Source organism: Physeter macrocephalus, chromosome 15 (genome assembly GCF_002837175.3).
Source record: "Physeter macrocephalus isolate SW-GA chromosome 15, ASM283717v5, whole genome shotgun sequence".
In the NCBI taxonomy this organism is placed as follows: Eukaryota; Metazoa; Chordata; class Mammalia; order Artiodactyla; family Physeteridae; genus Physeter; species Physeter macrocephalus.
Genome location: NC_041228.1, coordinates 4,470,026 through 4,489,338, shown reverse-complemented (window position 1 = coordinate 4,489,338; position 19,313 = coordinate 4,470,026). Strand labels below are relative to the sequence as shown.

The following is a 19,313-nucleotide window of genomic DNA, read 5'->3' as shown; positions in this document are numbered from 1 at the left end:
TGCCTGTGCAGTTTCTTTTGGGGATAACATTAATGTGTAACTGTTTAGCATTTTTTGAACAAGTGAATGAGATGGGATGTTTTGATTAAATGGTTCCACACTATACTTAATCAAATACATAGTTTATAGGTGAGGGAGTAATAGGAATACAAACCCAAGACAAGGATCAAGGGATGGATTCTGGCATTTCAAAAGGAGCGATAAACTTAAGAACCACACGAAAGGGGCTTAGGAAGAAAATCTGAATTAGTCCTGCTCCCAGAAGGCTCTTAAAGAAGCGTGCAAAGACAGAGGTGCAATGACACTCATAAGACAGCTGTTCATCATAAGAAAAACTGAAAAAAAACACATTTATGGTTTATCTCTAAAGGATTTTGTTAACAAAATCATGGTACATTTATACAATGGGATATTACACTAAAATGGTAATGCAAAAATAGTTTTATAAACAGATAAAGATGTTTCCAATATATGAAGTTGGAAAAAACTTAAGAGCTTGTAAAGAATTATCTTACTTTGGCAAACTAATAGTGTATACATAGAGATGCACATAGGAAGAAGTATAGATGAACTTACACAGGGGCTATATTCGAGAGATGGGCTCATTGAGGATACCTTTTACTTCTTTACACTATTCTACATTCCTGGCTTGTATGATAAGAATATAACACTTTATTTAAACCAGAAAATAACTGATATGACAATTTTGAAATAGTATGCCTGAAACTGAGAAATACGTGGAAAAATCTAAAAGACGGTGCTGGTACAGGTAAGCCACCAGCAAACCTACCTGAACATCCTCTCACTGACTTCCTCCTCCAACTTGCTGGAATGGTTCGGAACACCTCCGAAGGAACCCAAAGGTTGATGAGTAATGGGAAATGGGGTCTGTTTGGAAGAGAATCCAGCCCTGGCAGGGGTCTCCTTGGGCACAGACGAGAAAGGGAGACAGGTGGCAGTGCAAGACATGGATAAGCTGACGACCTCGACAGCTTTCAGGCTGTCCAGAGAGAAGGTCTCTGCAGGGGCCACGTGGGACAGCATGACGGAGGGGCCTGCCCTTGGCTCTTGGTTTCCCGTAGCTTGGGAGTGCACGGAGTGAGTCACAGTGGAGCACACAGCGCCTGCTTCACGTCCACCCTCTGGGAAGGTGTTAGGTCCTCTACTAAGCGCTGTATCCTCCACGATGCCAGGTGAGCTGCTTCGCTCACCTGTTGAATCCGGGTCGATGGTTTCGGCAGCTGATGTACAACTCACTTCAGGCACCTGATGGTGGGTGAAATGCTCAACGTCCGAGATGCTGCTGTTGGAAAGAGCTCTTTTCCCCACATTAGAGTCTTCAGGCATACGCTTGGGGGTCTCCGCGAGTTCTCTAGGAAGCGCTCTGTACCTAGGGGCTTCAAGGGCTGGGATGCGTGGTATTTTTAAACTCAGACCTTTGGTTTCAACCCCTGGAGGGTTATCGGTCCTGCCATCAAGACAACAGGATCCTTGAGGATCAAGCTGATTCTCTTTACCTTTGGGGATATCTATGTAACCAGGGCCCTGCTGGTTGCCAGCATCGGAAACCACCTCCACGAGGGAGCGGGGAACCCCAGCATTACTAAGTTGAAGGCAGTGCCCGGAGGGGTCCGTGCTCCTGACGTGCGCGGCTGAAGTCTCGGAAAGACCTCCCCCTTGCTGCAGGGAGCCCGCACCTTCAGCAGACTCCTCGGGGCTACTGATTTGGGGCGCAGAGACAGACTTGGTCAGTTTGGTGAGAGCCAGTTCCCGCTCCTCCTCCTCAAAAGGCAAAGAGCTAATGGAGGTGAGAGAGGCCTGGATCCCGCTTGGCAAACTCGTATTGCTCTCTGTGTGTCCACCCTCTAAGGAGTTCCTGTGTAGCGCATGTCTTCGAACCAGCTGGTGCAAGACATCCCGGTCACTAGGTAACTCCTGGGCTCTACTTCGAGCCTCGGACCAGGCAACGGAGCTTGGCTCGCTCTCGATGCCTGAATCAGAGATGATGGAAGAGGATCTCTTGATGACCCCAGAGAGTACGGACACTTCCTCCTGCTCCTCTGTGTGAGGGTCCTTTGGGGAAGCCTTGACATCCAAGGGATCCCTCAGAGAAGAGTTTAGTGGATCACAGGGCTCCGAGGGGATCAGCTTCAGACTCAGCAGCACCATCTTGCTCCCCTGGTCTGCTCCCTTGCCGAGAGTACTTAACTCACGGGGTGTGGTTTTCTCTGAAGAGATGGCATTGTGATGACTTCCACCTGCTACCCCTTTGCTTAGCTCAGTTCTGTCTAATTCATAGTTCTCTCGAGAGCACCCACTCTCGTGCTGGGTACTGGTGACCGCTGTGGGTTCAGCTCTGCAGGGGTTCTTATTGCTAGAATTCACATCAATGTAGGTCAGTGCTGGGGCCTGGCCATCCTCCGGACCAGGACTCCTCCTGGGCAAGTCCTCATCTGTCGGCGGGTGCGTTCCAACATCAGACCTTTGGCCAGTCCGACGTTCGTCTTCAGGCAAACCTGGTTTGTTCTGGAATTCACCAATTGTCAGATACACCTGAGATTCTGAGCACATGTCCGTATGACTCGGTGTGGCGACATTCTCATTTGGCCCTGGACACCTAATAACCTCTTCGTTAGAGTCCATTTGGGGTGGTTTCATGGTGGGCAAGACAAGGTCTTCCCTCAAAGATGATTTTCTATTTACAATATGGTTCTCCTCCTCTCTGTCGTTTAGATTCAGTATTGCGGGACTTGTTGCTGGAACATCAAAACTAGGGTACACACTCAAATTATGCCCTACAAAAAGAAAAAAAGAAGGAAAAATGTGTTATACTTTAAGAACCTACATTCACGGGGCTTCCCTGGTGGCGCAATGGTTGAGAATCCGCCTGCCAATGCAGGGGACACGGGTTCGATCCCTGGTCCGGGAAGATCCCACATGCCGCGGAGCAACTAAGCCCGTGCGCCACAACTGCTGAGTCTGCACGCCGCAACTACTGAAGCCCGCGCGCCTAGAGCCCCTGCTCCGCAACGAGAGAGGCCACCGCAATGAGAATCCCGCACACCGCAACAAAGAGTAGCCCCTGCTCACCGCAACTAGAGAAAGCCCGCGCGCAGCCAACGAAGACTCAACTCAGCCAAAAAGAAAGAAATAAAATAAATACGTTTATTTAAAAAAATCTACATTCACAAATTACCCAAATGCCTGACTGTATAATAAAGAGTTTGTCTGGACTTTGTTCCTGCTTCCTGGGAGATATCCTCTAAATTCCTGGAATTTCCCAAGTGATAGGAATGTCGGTTATTCATGGTGGGTCTTGAGCTAATGATAAAGAGGTGACTCATGGTGAGTCCTCTGCTAGTCTGTGCTGAGGAGGTGACTCAGGACGGGGGCTGGCCATGCCAGAAAGACCAACCACGTGACTAGCAGAGTGAGGATCTGAACCAGGTGACGTCGGTACAACCTCTGGGGAGGAGAGATGGGATGGGGATTGAGTTCCTTCGTGTGGTCCATGATTCAATCAGTCACGCCCACCTTATGAAACGCAGTATGAACTCTAGACACGGAGGATTGACTAAGCTTCCCCGGTGGGCAATGCACATTCATATACCAGGAATATCACTCCTGGGGGCATAAAATTTCATGTTTGGGACCCTTCCAGACCTGGCCCTATGAGTCTATTCTTTTGGCTGGTCTTTATTTGTATCCCTCCTAATAATACTGAAGTCATAAGTATATCCCTTTCCTGAGTTCTATGAATTGTTCCAGCAAATGATCAAACCTGGGGGGGGTCATGGGAATCCCTGGATCGGTAGCCAGTTGGTCAGAAGTCTGGGAGGCCTGAGAACCCCTGAGCTGCTGGCTGAGTTGTGAAGGAAGGACAATCGTATCAGAGACTCTGTGCCCTTAACCTGTGAGGTTTGACCTAATACCGGATTATCAGTGTCAGAAATGCATCACACTAATGCAAAAGCTGCCAAAGATGATAATTCTTGATTTACCTTTTACTTAGTAAAAAAAAAAAAACCACTTTGAATAATTACCACTTACAAATATTAAAACATTTACCCATCTTGTGTATAGTATTCAGAGCATAGAGAATGCTTTGGAGCCAGGAGCCCCTGGTTTCCAATCCTGACACTGAGACTTGCCAGCTGTGAGATCTCGGACAGTTAGAAAAAAAAAATAAGCCTTTTTCCTAGTTGAATACATTTTCTTCTTGGGTGGGCAGGTTCATAGTCACCAGTGGGCCTCACAGCCATAACTCAGAGTAGACTTCTGATATGAGATGGACACATGGGGAAGACAGATTTCTGCTTTCTGATGGGAAACACTGCCAAGCTTGAGCTCCATAACCAGGGCAATTATCGTACACGGCACTCAGACCACAAGAGGCTCCCAGGTCACTTTGGTCTTTATAGCAGGATGGAGGTGCGCCAAAGTGTGACCTTCTTTTTCTTACTTTTCTTGAGGGTAAACTATTTTTTTCTTGCGGGTAAACTATTATGTCTCTCATTCTCTCCCCTAGTCTCTTTTCTCTTATTTCATTCCCCTCCTCCCCTCCTCCTCCTCCTCCTCCTTCTTTTCTTTATTTTCTTTCTCTCTCTCTCTCTCTCTCTCTCTCCCCCTCCCAATATGCATAATTGGGATAAGATAAGTGCCTGCAACACAGCTCTTCTGAGAAAGCTACATATGATATATTATTCAATTTCCATATACACCAAACAAAAAAAAGGGGACTGGCCTTTTATTTTCTTTAAACAGTTTCAATCTTCCATGCAATTTTAACGAAGTTAAATGAATATAATCATTATTAACATTATCATGGAGTAAACCATTGAGACACTTACTTAAAAACTACATGGAGCTTTTAGACATCATCTCATCCTTTGAGTGAAATTTATGATTGGGTCAGGGATTAGAACCAAGATTGTGAAGAATGAATCTCTTCCTTACCTGGACATGTTCTTTGCATCTTGAGACACTGAGCAAATTTCCCTTCCTCTGGGGAACCGTCTCACACCCTACAGCAAGTTAGACATTCTCTGTTGCCAATTCCTAGTGTCTCCTCTACATACATGTAGTGTAACACATCTACCACCATACCATGATCCATGTGGGCATGGCTTGTTCCCACTGGAGAGGTGAGTTTGTGCTTTATAAGTATCTATATCCCCAAGGCTAGCATCCTGGCTACTTCACAGCCAATGAATTGTGTTCATAAAATGAATTGAGAATAGCTCAGAAAAGCAGCAGGACAAAAACTATTACTCTCACTGACCGTTTGTACTGGTGTGAAAAAACACAATTTCAATATCATTTAGTCCTACAAATGGTAGATTGACATATCCTATGTGCAAAGCCCTGTACTGGGCCCAGGTTTAGAGAGGGAAAGTGGGGATCAGTTAGAATAGTGAACCAGTCTTTGTCTTTAGGGGATTTTCAAAATATTGGTAAACAAACATGGTACAGGACAGCTGGCTCTCCTAGCAAAACATGTGGGCTGTATGCTGGAAAATATGAACTGAGTTTCTTCATGAAAGGAGACAATGGGTCAACCTAAGTAGGGAGGATAGGGGGCACAAAGGCCCAGGGGTCTGGGCGGCAGAGTCTGGTCGGGTGTTGGTTGGATCCCACGTGGATGCAGCAAGAGTGAACAGAGGAAGTGGGGGAAGGGCATGAGGCTAGGACCCCAGAGAGAGAAGAGAGAGCCCACAATATGGATGAACTTGAGCGCTTCGTAGGAGTAAGGAGTCTGGTCCTTATATTACAAGTTAACAGGTGGATTGGTGGGTTCTTGAAACAAAAAGGAAAGATGTATCATAGACAGTTAAGACAGGACACAGGAAGCCCAGTGAGGAAGTAGACTGTCAAAACAGCTATTTTAATTTCACTACTACAACTACGGGAAAAATGAGAGTAGCAAAGGATCTGATTCACAGAGCATGGATTTAGACTCAGATACTAACGGTATTAGTTGACATGCATTCATAACTTCCTTTGTGCCAGTGGACGAAACTATCCACTGCTCCCAGTAGCCTATGGAGTAGAAACCACAACCCCTGTTGCCCAATTTCATACAGTTACTAGATGTTGGCAAAAAAAAATTCGAATCCAGGCAATCTGGCCAACTGTTAAGACCTTAGGAAAACAGCCGAATTGCCTTGGGACGGGAGAGCGAGGGGGTGGGTGAGAGAAGGGGTTACAGATGATATAGACAGAATTTGCAAGTTCCTGGTACAGGTTAAGTATTCCAGCCACAGTACTACAGCAGACCATGAACAAACATTACAATTTTAGTATGAAAATGAAATTCTTTTATTTCCCTTTTTCCACTACACTAAAAGAATGGAATACAAACCCAAAAACTTCACTGCAAATTATAAAAATTAAGGCCACCAAGCCCTTGAGGAATAAGAAAATAGTTCTTTATTTGCTAATACTTTTGCTCCAGGATTAAAGAATCACCAAAGTAAAGTGTAAAAGAGCAAGAACCTCGAGAATAGCTTTGGGAAATAGACTCACATACACATAGAAAACAAACTTATGGTTACCAGAGGGGAGGAGGAGAGAGATAAATTAGGAGTTTGGGATTAAAATATACACACTACTATACATAAAATAAATAAACAACAAGGACCTACTGTATAACATAGGCATTGGGAACTCTACTCAATATCTTGTAATAACCTATAAGGGAAGAGAATGTAAAAAAAGACTATATATATTTACATAGATATGTGTATATATAACTGAGTCACTTTGCTGTACACCTGAAACTAACACAACATTGTAAATCAACTACTTCAATAAAATTTTCGAAAAAAAGAATATCTTTGGGGTTTGAGCATGGATATAGGTGACTCTGTAAAAGTAGTTTTGGGGATGGGGATGGATCAGGTGAGAGGTGTGTGAGGGAAGCCTTGGGGAAGTATCCAGGCCTCTGAGAGCAACTGCCTTGGGGTTCTTCCAGGGAGATGTGACCATAAATGCTGGGGTCCTAGCCTCAAACGAGTCCCATGTCCAAAGCACATAACAGAAGTTGCAAAGCAATGCCGGTCCTAAAATACTCTGTAGATGTGGACAGTGCATGGCTTCCAGGGACCTGTGTGGGCAGAGGGCCCTAGAAAGACCTCCCCTAACAACGTCTTGCCGCTGTGAAACTCTAGGGCAGTGATGTGATGGGCAGTAAAGAGGGTTATCAGGGAGCCCCAGAAAGGCTGAGATTGACTTTCCAGCTAAAGCTGCAGGACGGATGGGGCTCAGCTGAAATGAGGTTGATTTACAAAAAATAAAGATATGTGAGTATATAGTATATATATATATATGGTATAGCACATGTGAGCTGGAGGACTGAGATTTATACCCACTAGAGTACCTATTAATATGTATGTAAAAGAAAGACTGGAAGGTGATCTGAAGTCTAATAATGATAGTATTAGGGGGTCTGATAGTGGGTGCTTATTTTAATACACACGCACACACACACACACACACAGAGTCTCAATCCAATGTTCTGAGCTTTTTTTTTTCTTTCAATATATATATGTATTTTTTTTTGAGATGGGTGCCAAATTTTATTTATTTATTTATTTGTTTATTTATTTATTTTTTACTTTCATTGGAGTCTAGTTCATTTACAACATTGTGTTAGTTTCAGGTGTACAGCAAAGTGACTCAGTTATACATATATCCACTGTTTTATTTTTTTGTTTAGATTCTTTTCCTATATAGGCCATTAGGGAGTACTGAGATTGTTTTGAGCAACTGGTTGGCTGCCATCTCTGGAGCTCACATGCAGTCAAGCCATCATACACAGCGTAGACACTAGATGTCAGGGTACAACCGAAAAACCGAATAACATCCTTTGTTTGCAACGTTGCAGTCCTTGGAAGTCACCTAGACTTTTTAAAACATCCTACAAATCTCAGATTGCAGAAACTCTGAAATTTAAGTGGCCCCTCCTTTAATTATGGGCACCCCAATAGAATGGTTTAAAAAATATTTTGCCAAGAGATGACAAGCAGACGCGGGCTTTGGCATTGCAGTGAATTGGCTTTGACTGCTGGCTTTTACAAGCTGTGTCATCTTTGATTAATATTTACCCTCTTTGTGCCTCAGTTTTTCTCTGTTAAATAGGGCTTCTGAGGTTGTTTATAGGGTTAAAGAGAGAAAGCTCATAAAACCTCCAGCATAGGGGCTGGCATAGTTTGGTCCTTTAAGGGATCGAACATGGGTCTCTTTTCAGCTCTGTCATTTGTAAGAGCTTCTTGTGTTTCCATGAGCAGGGCTGTGCAGGGGACAGAGAACGGACGTTCGCTCTACAGTTTGCACTAGGCTCTTTCCAGTTGATGGATCAGTTCATTAACAAACTCTGTGCAGCCCCAGCAAAACAGATTGCAATCTGCACAAACACACATGCGCGCGCGCACACACACACACACACACACACACACGTTACCTCTTCCCCCTGAAGTGAGCTGTTCATCCATTAATCCATATATTTATATGCCCACTTTCTCAAATACTTTACCTGGCTCGTTCCATAAAGCAAGCACCGCATAGGAATGTCAACCGAATGCCATTTAGGTTCAACCAGAAATGAATTTATATTTGAATTGTACATCTGAGATAAGAAAAGATCTCCGTCTGACTCTCAGGGGTCTCTGGTGAGGGGGAGAATTTGGGTCTCATCTTACAGGTGAAAACACGGAAGCAGTAAATACAATTCTACCCCAGGAGTCCAAAAGGGAGTCTTTACTATAAGTGTCCTTTGCTTCCACTGCTTTGTCCATTCACGGCAACAAAGTCATTTCCAATAACAAGCTTAACCTTAGTTCTTGCTTCTCCTCTAGGAACTGACAAATACTTCATTGATTTGTTCCCGTGGCTGCTGGGATGTAAACAGAGCAACTGATGGGAACCCAGTGGTAAGCCCTACTCTTGAGGTTTCCAAAGCAAAAAAGGAGAAGACACACCTGTGGCGGGGCAGTCCACATATCTGTCCTCGAAGATAACGGGCAGAGTGTTCCAGTCACCGTCAATGTCCAGACACTCTGCGGGCAGCGGGGGCATGGTGGTGAGGTACTCTGAATTCCGGACATCCAGAGACAGCTGGCTGTGGGTCTGGATCCTGGGGAACATAGACCCGATGAGCATCCAAGGAAGATTTAAAGGGTTTAAACTTACTGCTCCATCCCTCTTATCCCAAGACAGCATTCAGAAAATGTTCAGTAGACTCTAACAATTGCCATCTGTCTGTCTACCCTCCCTGTCTTCCCAGCTACCTACCCAGCCCCCAAAGCCCTAGTCTGCTTTGAATCAGAACTGTTCTGGCTGCTGATCAGGACATGGATTGTGTGATTAGGCAAAACACCAGGGCATTTATCACATACCAATTAGTAGAATGTAATAAATACCATTCTAGTGGAACGTACGCTGAGTTTCTAAATGGCTAGGAATCGTAAATTAGTGTTTTGGAGGAAACACTTAATCTATATATACTTTACTCCTATTTCTCTAACTACCTATAGCACTTAGGGTCTTAATCATATTGTGTGGCATTTGAATTCAGAACCATCTAAAATTGCTTTTTTATTGCTTGCTGTGTGGACAACAAGATCCTTGATTAGGGTATAAATTCCCCTAGTTCAGGAGCCGTATTTTTTGTTTCCTGCATATAGGATTTTAAAATGCCCCTTATTCCTCCTCCATGACCCAGATATCACTCCACGAGTAGCGAAAGGATTCCAGAATTTGAAATAAACAGTATTCCTAATTCAAAGGCTGGGCTGGTGGAAAACGTTTACTCCCTTCTCCTCAAGTCCCTGCAAAATGGCAAGAGTTTATTTTTCCCCCATGAAGGGAAAATTATTACCAATCCATCAGTTTTCTCCATGCCAGCTCAATCACTCTTGCCCAAGCAAAGGTGATGCTCTTATCGGGTTGGTGAGCTTGGGAGAAGAATTGAGCACGCATAGCTACTTCCTGTCTGTCTGTCTTTCTGTCTCTTTGTCCAACTGCAGATGTTTTTAGAGCGGCCTGACTCTGGAAGGCCTCAGCTCACTCTCCAGCCCTTTAGATTATCTGCCCGCAGAGAACAGTTCTGTAGCTGCGGAACGTTGCACAGGCCAGGGCAACTTCGGTAATCCAGCATCCTCGGTAAGAAATATGATGAAGATGGACATAGATGCACATATGCTATTTTATAGATGTATATTTAACATAAATATTAAATGTGTATATTTCATTTGCCTCTTATCTCTCAATTGGATTTTAACCTATGAAAGAAAAAGAGCAGCAATTTATTCTCTCCCTCAAAGCCATGAAGGCCGTTGCAAATTCATCATTCTTTGGACCTCTGTCTGAATATTTAAATGGAATTTTGTTGCAATCAGTTCTGCACTTCTCAGCTATCATCAATTTTTGGTCCAGTTTTCAGCTTATTCACAAAGTATACTGATTGAACACCAATGTGCATAAGATGGTGTGCACAGGGTAGGGAGTAAACCTAGAGGATTGAAACTTGACTCTGGGCCTAAAGAACTTACAGAGTCGTGAATAAATTAGGTGGTTAATCAGGTAATTATAATACAACAGGATAGGTGCTGGAGAGTCAGAACTGAGTTATTTTAGGCAGGGTGTTCTCTCTTGCTGGAATGTAGTACACAGACATTGTGAACGTGACCACACGCCTCAAACAATGCTTCTCACGTGTTAACAAATAACTAAAAATTCCAGGGCATGTACGCTATGAGCTACCACCTCACACCTGTTAGGATGGCTACTATTGGAACAAACAAGTGTTGGTGAGTATGTGGAGAAGCTGAAACCCTTGTGCCCTGTTGAGGGGAAGGCAAAATGGTGCAGCTGCCGTAGAAAACAGTATGGAAGTTCCTCAGAAACTTCAAAATAGAGATACCATATGAGCTGGCAATCCCACTTCTGAGTATTTATCCCAAATAACTGAGATCAGTATATTTAAGAGATATTAGCACTCCTATGCACATAACAGCACTATTCGTAACAGCCAAGATATGAAAACAAGCTCACTGCCCGTGGACAGATGAATGGATAGAGAAAATGTGGGGGAATGGAATATTATTCAGCCTTGAAAAAGGAGATTCTGCAATCTGTGGCAACAGGGACGGACTTTGAGAACGTTACGCTAAATGAAATAAGCCAGTCACAGAGGGACAAACTCTGCATGACTCCGCTATACATGAGGTATCTAAACTAGTCAGATTCATAGAAGCAAAGAGGGGAGGGGTGGTTGCCAGGGGTTGGGAGAGGGGAAAATGGAGAATTGCTCATCACGGGGCATAAAGTTTCAGTGAAGTAAGATGAAGAAGTTCTAGAGACCTGCTGTGTAGAGCATATAGGGCCTTGTTCCCTTCATTTTTATTTCAAGGTCAGGTTTATCCTGACTCCCGGAGTACAGCCCAACAGCATACAGATACTTCTATTTACAGGTCAAAAAATCTACATTCTATTTTTCTGGTGTATTCTTTAGGATAACGGTTCAACGCTATATAGAGTAGCCACAGCAGGGAGGCTAGGAGTGTGGGATCTGGACTTGGACAGATTCACGTCTGCATCACTTGCTGGCTGTGTGGTCTACGCTACTTAACCTCTCTGAGCCCAGGTTTCCCCAGTTTCTTCTGTAAAGTGGGGATAATAACAGTTCCTTGCTCAGGGGCTGAGTGTGAACATTAAATGAGCCACTGCGTGTAAAGTATTTAGCACAGCCTCTTACCAGAAGCTTCTCAATAGACTTATTAGCGCCAGGAAGGCAGGTGAAGTGCCTGCTGTGTTCAACTTGTAGAAGAAATGATTTTTAAAAAGGAGACGGTGTTACAATCACTACTACAGGAATCATAAAAGAGTGACACCTCAGTGACCATTTTACAGACGTCAAGTCACCAGTATAGGTCTTCATACACATCAACATTTTCACGTTCATTCATTCAATAAACTTTCTTTGAACACTTCCTTACTGTGTGAAAAGCACTGGCTGGCATCGGTAAAAACAGAAAGAGGAACAATAAAACACACCCTTGCTACTAACCGGTTCTAAATCATTTTAAAACACTTTTTAGGGGCTTCCCTGGTGGCGCAGTGGTTGCGCGTCCGCCTGCCGATGCAGGGGAACCGGGTTCGCATAAAACACACCCTTGCTACTAACCGGTTCTAAATCATTTTAAAACACTTTTTAGGGGCTTCCCTGGTGGCGCAGTGGTTGCGCGTCCGCCTGCCGATGCAGGGAAACCGGGTTCGCGCCCCGGTCCGGGAGGATCCCACGTGCCGCGGAGCGGCTGGGCCCGTGAGCCGTGGCCGCTGAGCCTGTGCGTCCGTCCGGAGCCTGTGCTCCGCAAGGGGAGAGGCCACAGTGTGAGGCCCGCGTACCACAAAAAAAAAAAAAACAAAAAAAAAAAACACTTTTTAAACAGCGCAACCCATGGCAAGAAACGGTCTTCGTTTTACGCGGCCACGGAGTACAATCACGCACACTCCCAGAAACACACACGCTGAAACGAACGTTTCAGAAACACTTCTTACTACTACTGCCTCTCTTACCTCACCCTATCCTATCCTATCCTATGTTATTTTAAAAAGGCCGTTGTAAATCCACTAAGATGATCTCACCGTTCACTAAATGACGGTGACCTCTCATCTGAGAAACACGCTCTAGTGCGTGCTTGAACAAGAAGGGTCTTGACGGCGAAGTTTCACTCGTCCATCCTGACGTGGGAGGAGGGTCCTGTCCCCTAGGCAAACAGCGTGAGCTCCGTGCGGCTGCACCCTCCCCTCCAGCTCTGACCACCAGATGAGTACACCCGTGTCCGTGCACTGGCGCCAGCACTGCAGAGCGTCTGTTCACTATCTCAACGTACGATTTCATTCTGTTCACAGCCCTTAGGACCCGTCCTCCAGTAATTTTCTCAGTCTGACATAAAATGTCCCTCTTGATTCTATAGTTCTTATTTTAATGACCTAATTAAACGTTTACCTCTTCCTAAAGACCATCATTGCTATTCTAGTGTATGCTTGCTCTCTACTGTAGGTTAATATCTACTATTAATTGAATGGTAACACATTTCTCTAATCTCTGAGGTTGCACTATGGGGCAAATGTTATAATCTCCTAGGTATCTGCAGGGCTCAATCCCTCCCCCTGCTTTAGAGCTCCGTTCAAGTGTCTCCTTAGGGAGCCTGTCTCTGACAGCTCTACGAAATAGCACGCTTTGTGTCTGTCACGCTGATATATTTCTCCACCGCACTTATTACGTTTGCCATATCATATTTATTTATGTATATATTCATATATTTATATTTATGTATATATTTATTTGCGTATATTTATTTATGCATATGCTTTCCATTACTAAAATATGAGCTCCATGACATGGGGAATATGTCTGTCTTGTTCACTGCTGGGTATCCAATACCCCAAATAGTATGTGGCACCCAGTCAACACTAAATAGATACTTGTTGAATAAAGGAATCTCCCTTTTACATCTAAGCACAAGCTAAGCAGTAACTAGTTTGATGTCACAAGTAGTGTAAGTTACAGGATCAAGGTTTCAAAACAGGTATATGAGATCTGAGATCCAAGGTCTCACCACCACAGTCACTTGCCAGGTTTTTAAGGCATGCGTTATAATTACCATAGCACAAAGTCTGAATTCTTCATCCTGGTCCTCCCTGGTCCTCCCTCCCCGTCTCCTACTTGCTCACTCCAACCTAGCTACACTCGCTTCTTGATGCTTCCAAACACTTTGTGTTCCCATACAAGAACCTCTGCACCAACCATTTCCTCTGACTAAAGAGTCTTCTCCCGTATCAGGGTACGGCTTGCTAAAACCTCAGTCTCTGCCCAAATGCCACATCCTCAGAAAGACTTCCTGTTATCTCTGGCTAAAACATTCCTTCTCCCACACCCAGTGTTGTGTTGGAGCCAGTTCATATTGGCTTGCAAGAGCCAGCTGTATACATCTCTTCCTGAATCCACATTCGGTGATAACATACCCCTAGCTTGAAATTGACCGTGGTGGGAGCATGGCCACATGGAAATTGGCCAACACTACAGACTGGAGTTTTTTTGTTTGTTTTTGCTTTCCTGAGAGCAAGTTGTGAAACATTTATGAGGACACTGGCCATACCTCTTCTCGTAATTTTCTACGTCCTTACCTTGATGTGTTCTTCTTTGCCGATCACTATCTGAAATGATGTCATGTACTTCTTGCCTGTCTCTCCGCTAGAATGAGTGACCCATGGGGAGAACATCTTTACTCTGTTCCCTGCTGTATCCCCAGTGTCTATGTGAACAGCAAACATTGGTGTTAAGTCATCAGGCATCACCCTAACTCTTTCTGAGCAGAGTCTGCTGCTGCCCCAGGTCGGGTCCTGTGCATGGATGTTCTCATGTGATCTTCACAACTATTATCCTACCCATTTTAAGGAAACGAAGACTAGGTGAGCTTCAGGGAAAAAACAAACAAACAGAAAATTAATTCTCTCAAGGATCTGCTGCGAGTAGAGGAGCAGGGTTTTGAACCCAGGTCTCCCGAATACCGTATCATCTGTACTTTGTACAAGTGGTTGTCATTCCAACAAAACTCTTCCAGGACACTAGCTGCCTATGTGTCTGTCACCTCCTTGTGTGTTCACGCTCCTTGGGAACGCAGCCAGGGCCTGGCAGTCTGAGGTTTACCTATTGTTGTGGTGATTTGGAATTAGATTTCCCGCAGTGGTCTTGAATTGCAGTGCTTTGCTCAGTGGTCCTCAAAGTGATGCTTCTACTTGCCAAATTCACTCTTCCCAATTTTCATTTAAGAAAAATACAGTTGGTTCCAGCAGGGGGCTGGACTGAATGAACGAATGCATGAGTGAGTGACTCTAGATATTTCTAGGAAAGCCATTTTAACATGAGATATGTTTCCCTTGGTGCCCCTCCTAATTTCAGAATCCATGAGGCAAACTTAAACATTGCTGTAAGTTTCCAAATAGAATTAAGTGTGGGGAGAAAATAAGGTTGTAAAGATGAAGGTGAACAGATCTTCGGGTCTGTCCTAAGTGATGGATGGATTTCAAGTGTTTCTCCTGCTGGATTTACTATAGCATCTCAAACATCACTCCACCCACATCTATTTTGGAGGCAAACGTACTATTCAGAAACCAAAAGAAACGCTTGGACTTGTGTAGCCAAGGCCGGACATCTTGGAGGAAGCACTGATGGTGCCCCCAAGGGAAATCTACAATGAGAGGCGATGACCTCATCTTTTGTCAACCCTTCGACTTTTCTGAATATTTTAAAAAATTTTCCGGAGGAAGTCAAACTGTCCTCCTAATTAGGTAGTTCAGCCTTAATTCTTATGCTAAATGCGTTTCATAGCTGCTGCAAAGTCTCAGGTGAATTTTTCTTTTTCTTCTGACACAGCTTGTGCCCACACCACCTGCTTCTAATTCATTCTGCAAAGAGGACTGAGCACAGATGTCTTCAGGGACCTAGGAAGTCTTGCTTCTGTCTACAGGACCATAAGCATACTCAAAAACAACACAAAAACTCTGGCTATTGAGCTTCTCTGCCACCTGCCACCTCCCGCCTCTGCAATTTGTCTGACTCTTTTGCCTTCGGAGAAAATGCACCTGAATGTGCAGAGGCGGGCAGACTTCTCTCCTTCCTGACTGGAGATGAAGGGAAGAAATAACTTTGAACAAGAACGTCCTTGGCGCTTAGGGCTCACGATGTGGGCATGCAACTGGTTACTTACAGATTTTCCTGAAAGGTCAAGGCTGCAAGTTTTTGGTGCTCCATATAAAAGAAGGCCTCGGAAAACCTTCGGACCTGAGGAATAAAATAGCATAAACAATGTAACTCACCGGGTGGGTTTGGCCTTCACTTTTTTTTTTTTTAAAAAAAAAAATTAATTATTTATTTATTTTTGGCCACACCATGCAGCACGTGGGATCTCAGTTCCCGACCAGGGATGGAACCCGTGCTGCCTACCGTGGAAGCGCAGAGTCTTAACCACCGGGAAGTCCCTAGCCTTGACTTTTTAAAAAGAAATTAAGGCTCAACGAGGGAAGTAACATATATTAATATCAGGGCGAGCTCAGCCCACAACCCAGAGGTTCTGAAACACCAGTATTTCTACCCACCCCCAGCTGCCCTCTCTATTTCGGGTTCTTAGCACAAACCTGATTTATGGACACAACTGAATGCATGTTTATGAATCTGCTCTTGGCTTGCGTTCTGTCGTTTTTACATTTAGGTCTTATTTCTCCTACTAGAATATGAGACCCTTGAAAACTGAGGCCACAAATAAATGCAGATGAAATAGAATGTGCAGAGCCAGTCACGCGAGTGTGTCCGCTGAGCACTTTGTAGACTTAGCTCTTGGGTCCTCTTGCTGGAAACGAGAAGACCAACATCTTTTATTATGCGTTAGTACCCACCACGGTGCACTCAAGCTGGTGGCAAAAAAATGCGCTAGGAACAATGGAGTAGATGCGAAGACACTTCTTTGAAACACTATCAAAGCACTTCGTCATATCCCTGAGATTGGCTTGCTATCACTTGGTAGCCGAGGAAGGTATTTTTTGAATAGTAGAGCAAAGATTTGAAAGCCGAAGCAAGCTCATGGTGGAACAGGACTAGTGCTTGGGTCTACAGAAGTCAATCCCGAATTTTACTCTGTCCAATGAGCCAACTATTGTAAAGCTTCCTTGAGAGATCACTGGTGCATGATGAGAGAATTTATACCATTTAACCCCTTACCCGCAAGGTGTGATGCTCCTGGGTGAGATAAGCGGTCACTTGGGAGTGTAATGTCACCGTGTCCAGGAACTGGGTCCACAGAGCCATCAGGTGGGAGGCCAGCTGGGCAAGATCCTTACTTATCTGCTCAGCTATCTTCTCTGGATTATTCAACATCTGCGGAGGCAAAAGGGTGGCAGTAAAGGACCTCTGCTCCATGAAGCCACTGCCGTCTTCCTCCTGAAGTCTTTACTGGATCCTCTGCTTTTAACGAATCCCTCTCCTTTCTCTGGACTCTCCTCTGCATCCTATTACGTTCTGAACTCAGTACCGGACAATCATGACAGCTTCCACTTATTAACATCTACTAGTTGGCGGAAGAACACTCGGTGTTTCCATATGCCCTTTGCTATTTAATCCCCACAGTGAACCTTTGGCAGAGTTATGGTAGCCATCATTTTATACAAAAATAAAATGAGAGAGGATTAAATAGCACACCCAAGATCACACCAAGCTGAGATTCAACAGTGAGACCATCTCACCACAAAGCCGTGGCACTAACGCTGCCTTTACAGAGTAGGCGTCGTAAAACATCTCCCGAGAAGCAATGAAGTCTTTATAACCTCACGGTGTCTAACTTGCTAGGTGATTTCCACATGGCTGTGCTCAATAGACCCTCCACCATCTTCCACCCATCACTCCAAATTTCTTAAGGAGGACCCCAGGTCTTAATGAAAGCTTGAAGGACCCAGCCTACAGAGGTCCGGAACCCTTGGGGGAGCTTTTGGCTAGCTTCCGTTTAGAACTACTGGAGCCATCTGCCTGAGGGTAACTTTCATTGTGGAGAGGTGAGAAGAGAGATCACACCTCTGAGGACAGCCAGAGAACCAGTGGTCCAAGCCTAACACTGAATTCTACGCTTCATCACTTACCCACCAAGCATTTAACGCGCATCTCCCATATCCCAGGCACATGTTTAGAATACATGGGAGCACAAAGATGAATTAGAGAGCGTCTCTTGGGACTTCCTTGGCGGTCCAGCGGTTAAGACTCCGCACTCCCAATGCAGGGGCCCCGGGTTCGATCCCTGGTCGGGGAACTAAGATCCTGCATGCCGCAGGGCACGGCAAATAAATAAAGTGAAGTTCAGTAAAGGTGTTTAAAAAAAAAAAAAACAGTGTCTCTGCCTGCAGAGAGCCTCATTCACCAGAGGAGATAGGAAGGTGGGTTAACCATGAGGAGTATAGCCAATATTTTATAACTTTAAATTTAGTATAATCTGTAAAAATATCAAATACTGTGTTGTACACCTGAAACTAATATATTGTAAATCAACTTTATTTCAATAAAAATAGGTTTATACCATCCCTATCCTTGATATGCTTAAAGAGTTAACTTAAGAACACTGAAGAAAAAAAGAGTGGTGGGCACGTGTCTGTCTTGGAAGACGCAGCAGGACACATAACCACTGCTGTCTCAAACCCATCTCTGAGCTCCTCGTTTGCCATGTGCCTCAGTTTCTTCATCTGCAAAATGAGTGTGCAAAGCAAATAACCCTTTATTGGGTGTCACAGTGTATGGGGAGACTAAGTTCAAAGCCTCGCTTGAAACGCTGAAAGTTCCCTTCACCCTTCTTGGACTAAAGGCTGATGCTAGTATAAGGCATGCTGGGTGGAGCAAAGCACCTGAGAGTAAAAAAAAACAGAGAAGAAGGAATCTGACACTCTGTAGGGCTCTTTAATTGTTGGGTACCGCAGCTTTGTAATTAATGACTAGCTTCCGGGTACAAGGCATCATTCACCTGTAGCGTCTCTAAGCTGCTTCTTCCAAGAGGAAAGATCAGTCTTGGACGACAACACAAGCTACAAAACTCCAAAACGAGAGAATGACCCTAACTGTCTTCTGATAGAAGCACTGTTTCCATCACTGGCTCTGTTGGGAGACGGGGACCAAACATGGAACGTCCACTCTTGGTTCAGTCCCATAATCCATGGCCCAAAGTGTTAAGAGTCAGAAAAGGAAGGACCGGGTTGGGGAGAGTAGGGGATGTGATTGGCCACTGGAGAACCTCTAGGCTGGAGAGTAAGGCTTTTCGATGGTCTGTTAGTGCCTTATCTTTAAATTCTCCAAAACATTACCCTCACTAATAGACACCAAGCTCCTGCATCAGCACCGCACACCTTTCTGCCCCTGACAACGTTCCCGGCCTTCCCTCCGGCTACCTTGCTCAGGGCTCCAGCCACACCGACCTGAACACACAGCTCTTCCCAAGCACCAGGGCCTTGATGGGGCTGCACGTTCTCCTTGAAGTGCCTATTCCCTCTTCTAACCTCCTTTCTCCCGCTCTTCACCTCTTTGGTCTTGTCTGTTCTCCACCAGGTAACTGTTTCAGAAGCCCGTGCAGTCCCTCTTGTTCCTGAAGATTCTCTCAAAACTTCTACTGTGTTCCACGTGTAAGCCTAGCCTCCATCTCCTTGCAGTCTACTTGACCTTGCACAGACTACTCTCATGGCACCACCTGCCGTATGTTGCTTTGGTACCCTCCTTTGCCTGC

The 19,313-nt window shown here is 44.7% G+C and overlaps 1 protein-coding gene across 1 annotated transcript in view; it reads right to left on the bottom strand.

Annotated features, from left to right (window-relative positions):
* Nucleotides 1–19,313, bottom strand: part of FAM135B (family with sequence similarity 135 member B) — a 174,355-nt gene that overhangs the window by 17,894 nt on the left and 137,148 nt on the right. Inside the window, exons 9-12 of the mRNA XM_024129426.1 lie at nt 16,781–16,936; nt 15,774–15,847; nt 8,979–9,133; nt 791–2,795 (exon numbers count right to left, since the gene is read on the bottom strand). Of these exons, the coding sequence (XP_023985194.1) occupies nt 791–2,795; nt 8,979–9,133; nt 15,774–15,847; nt 16,781–16,936 (2,390 nt within the window). The remainder of the gene's footprint in view (nt 1–790; nt 2,796–8,978; nt 9,134–15,773; nt 15,848–16,780; nt 16,937–19,313) is intronic.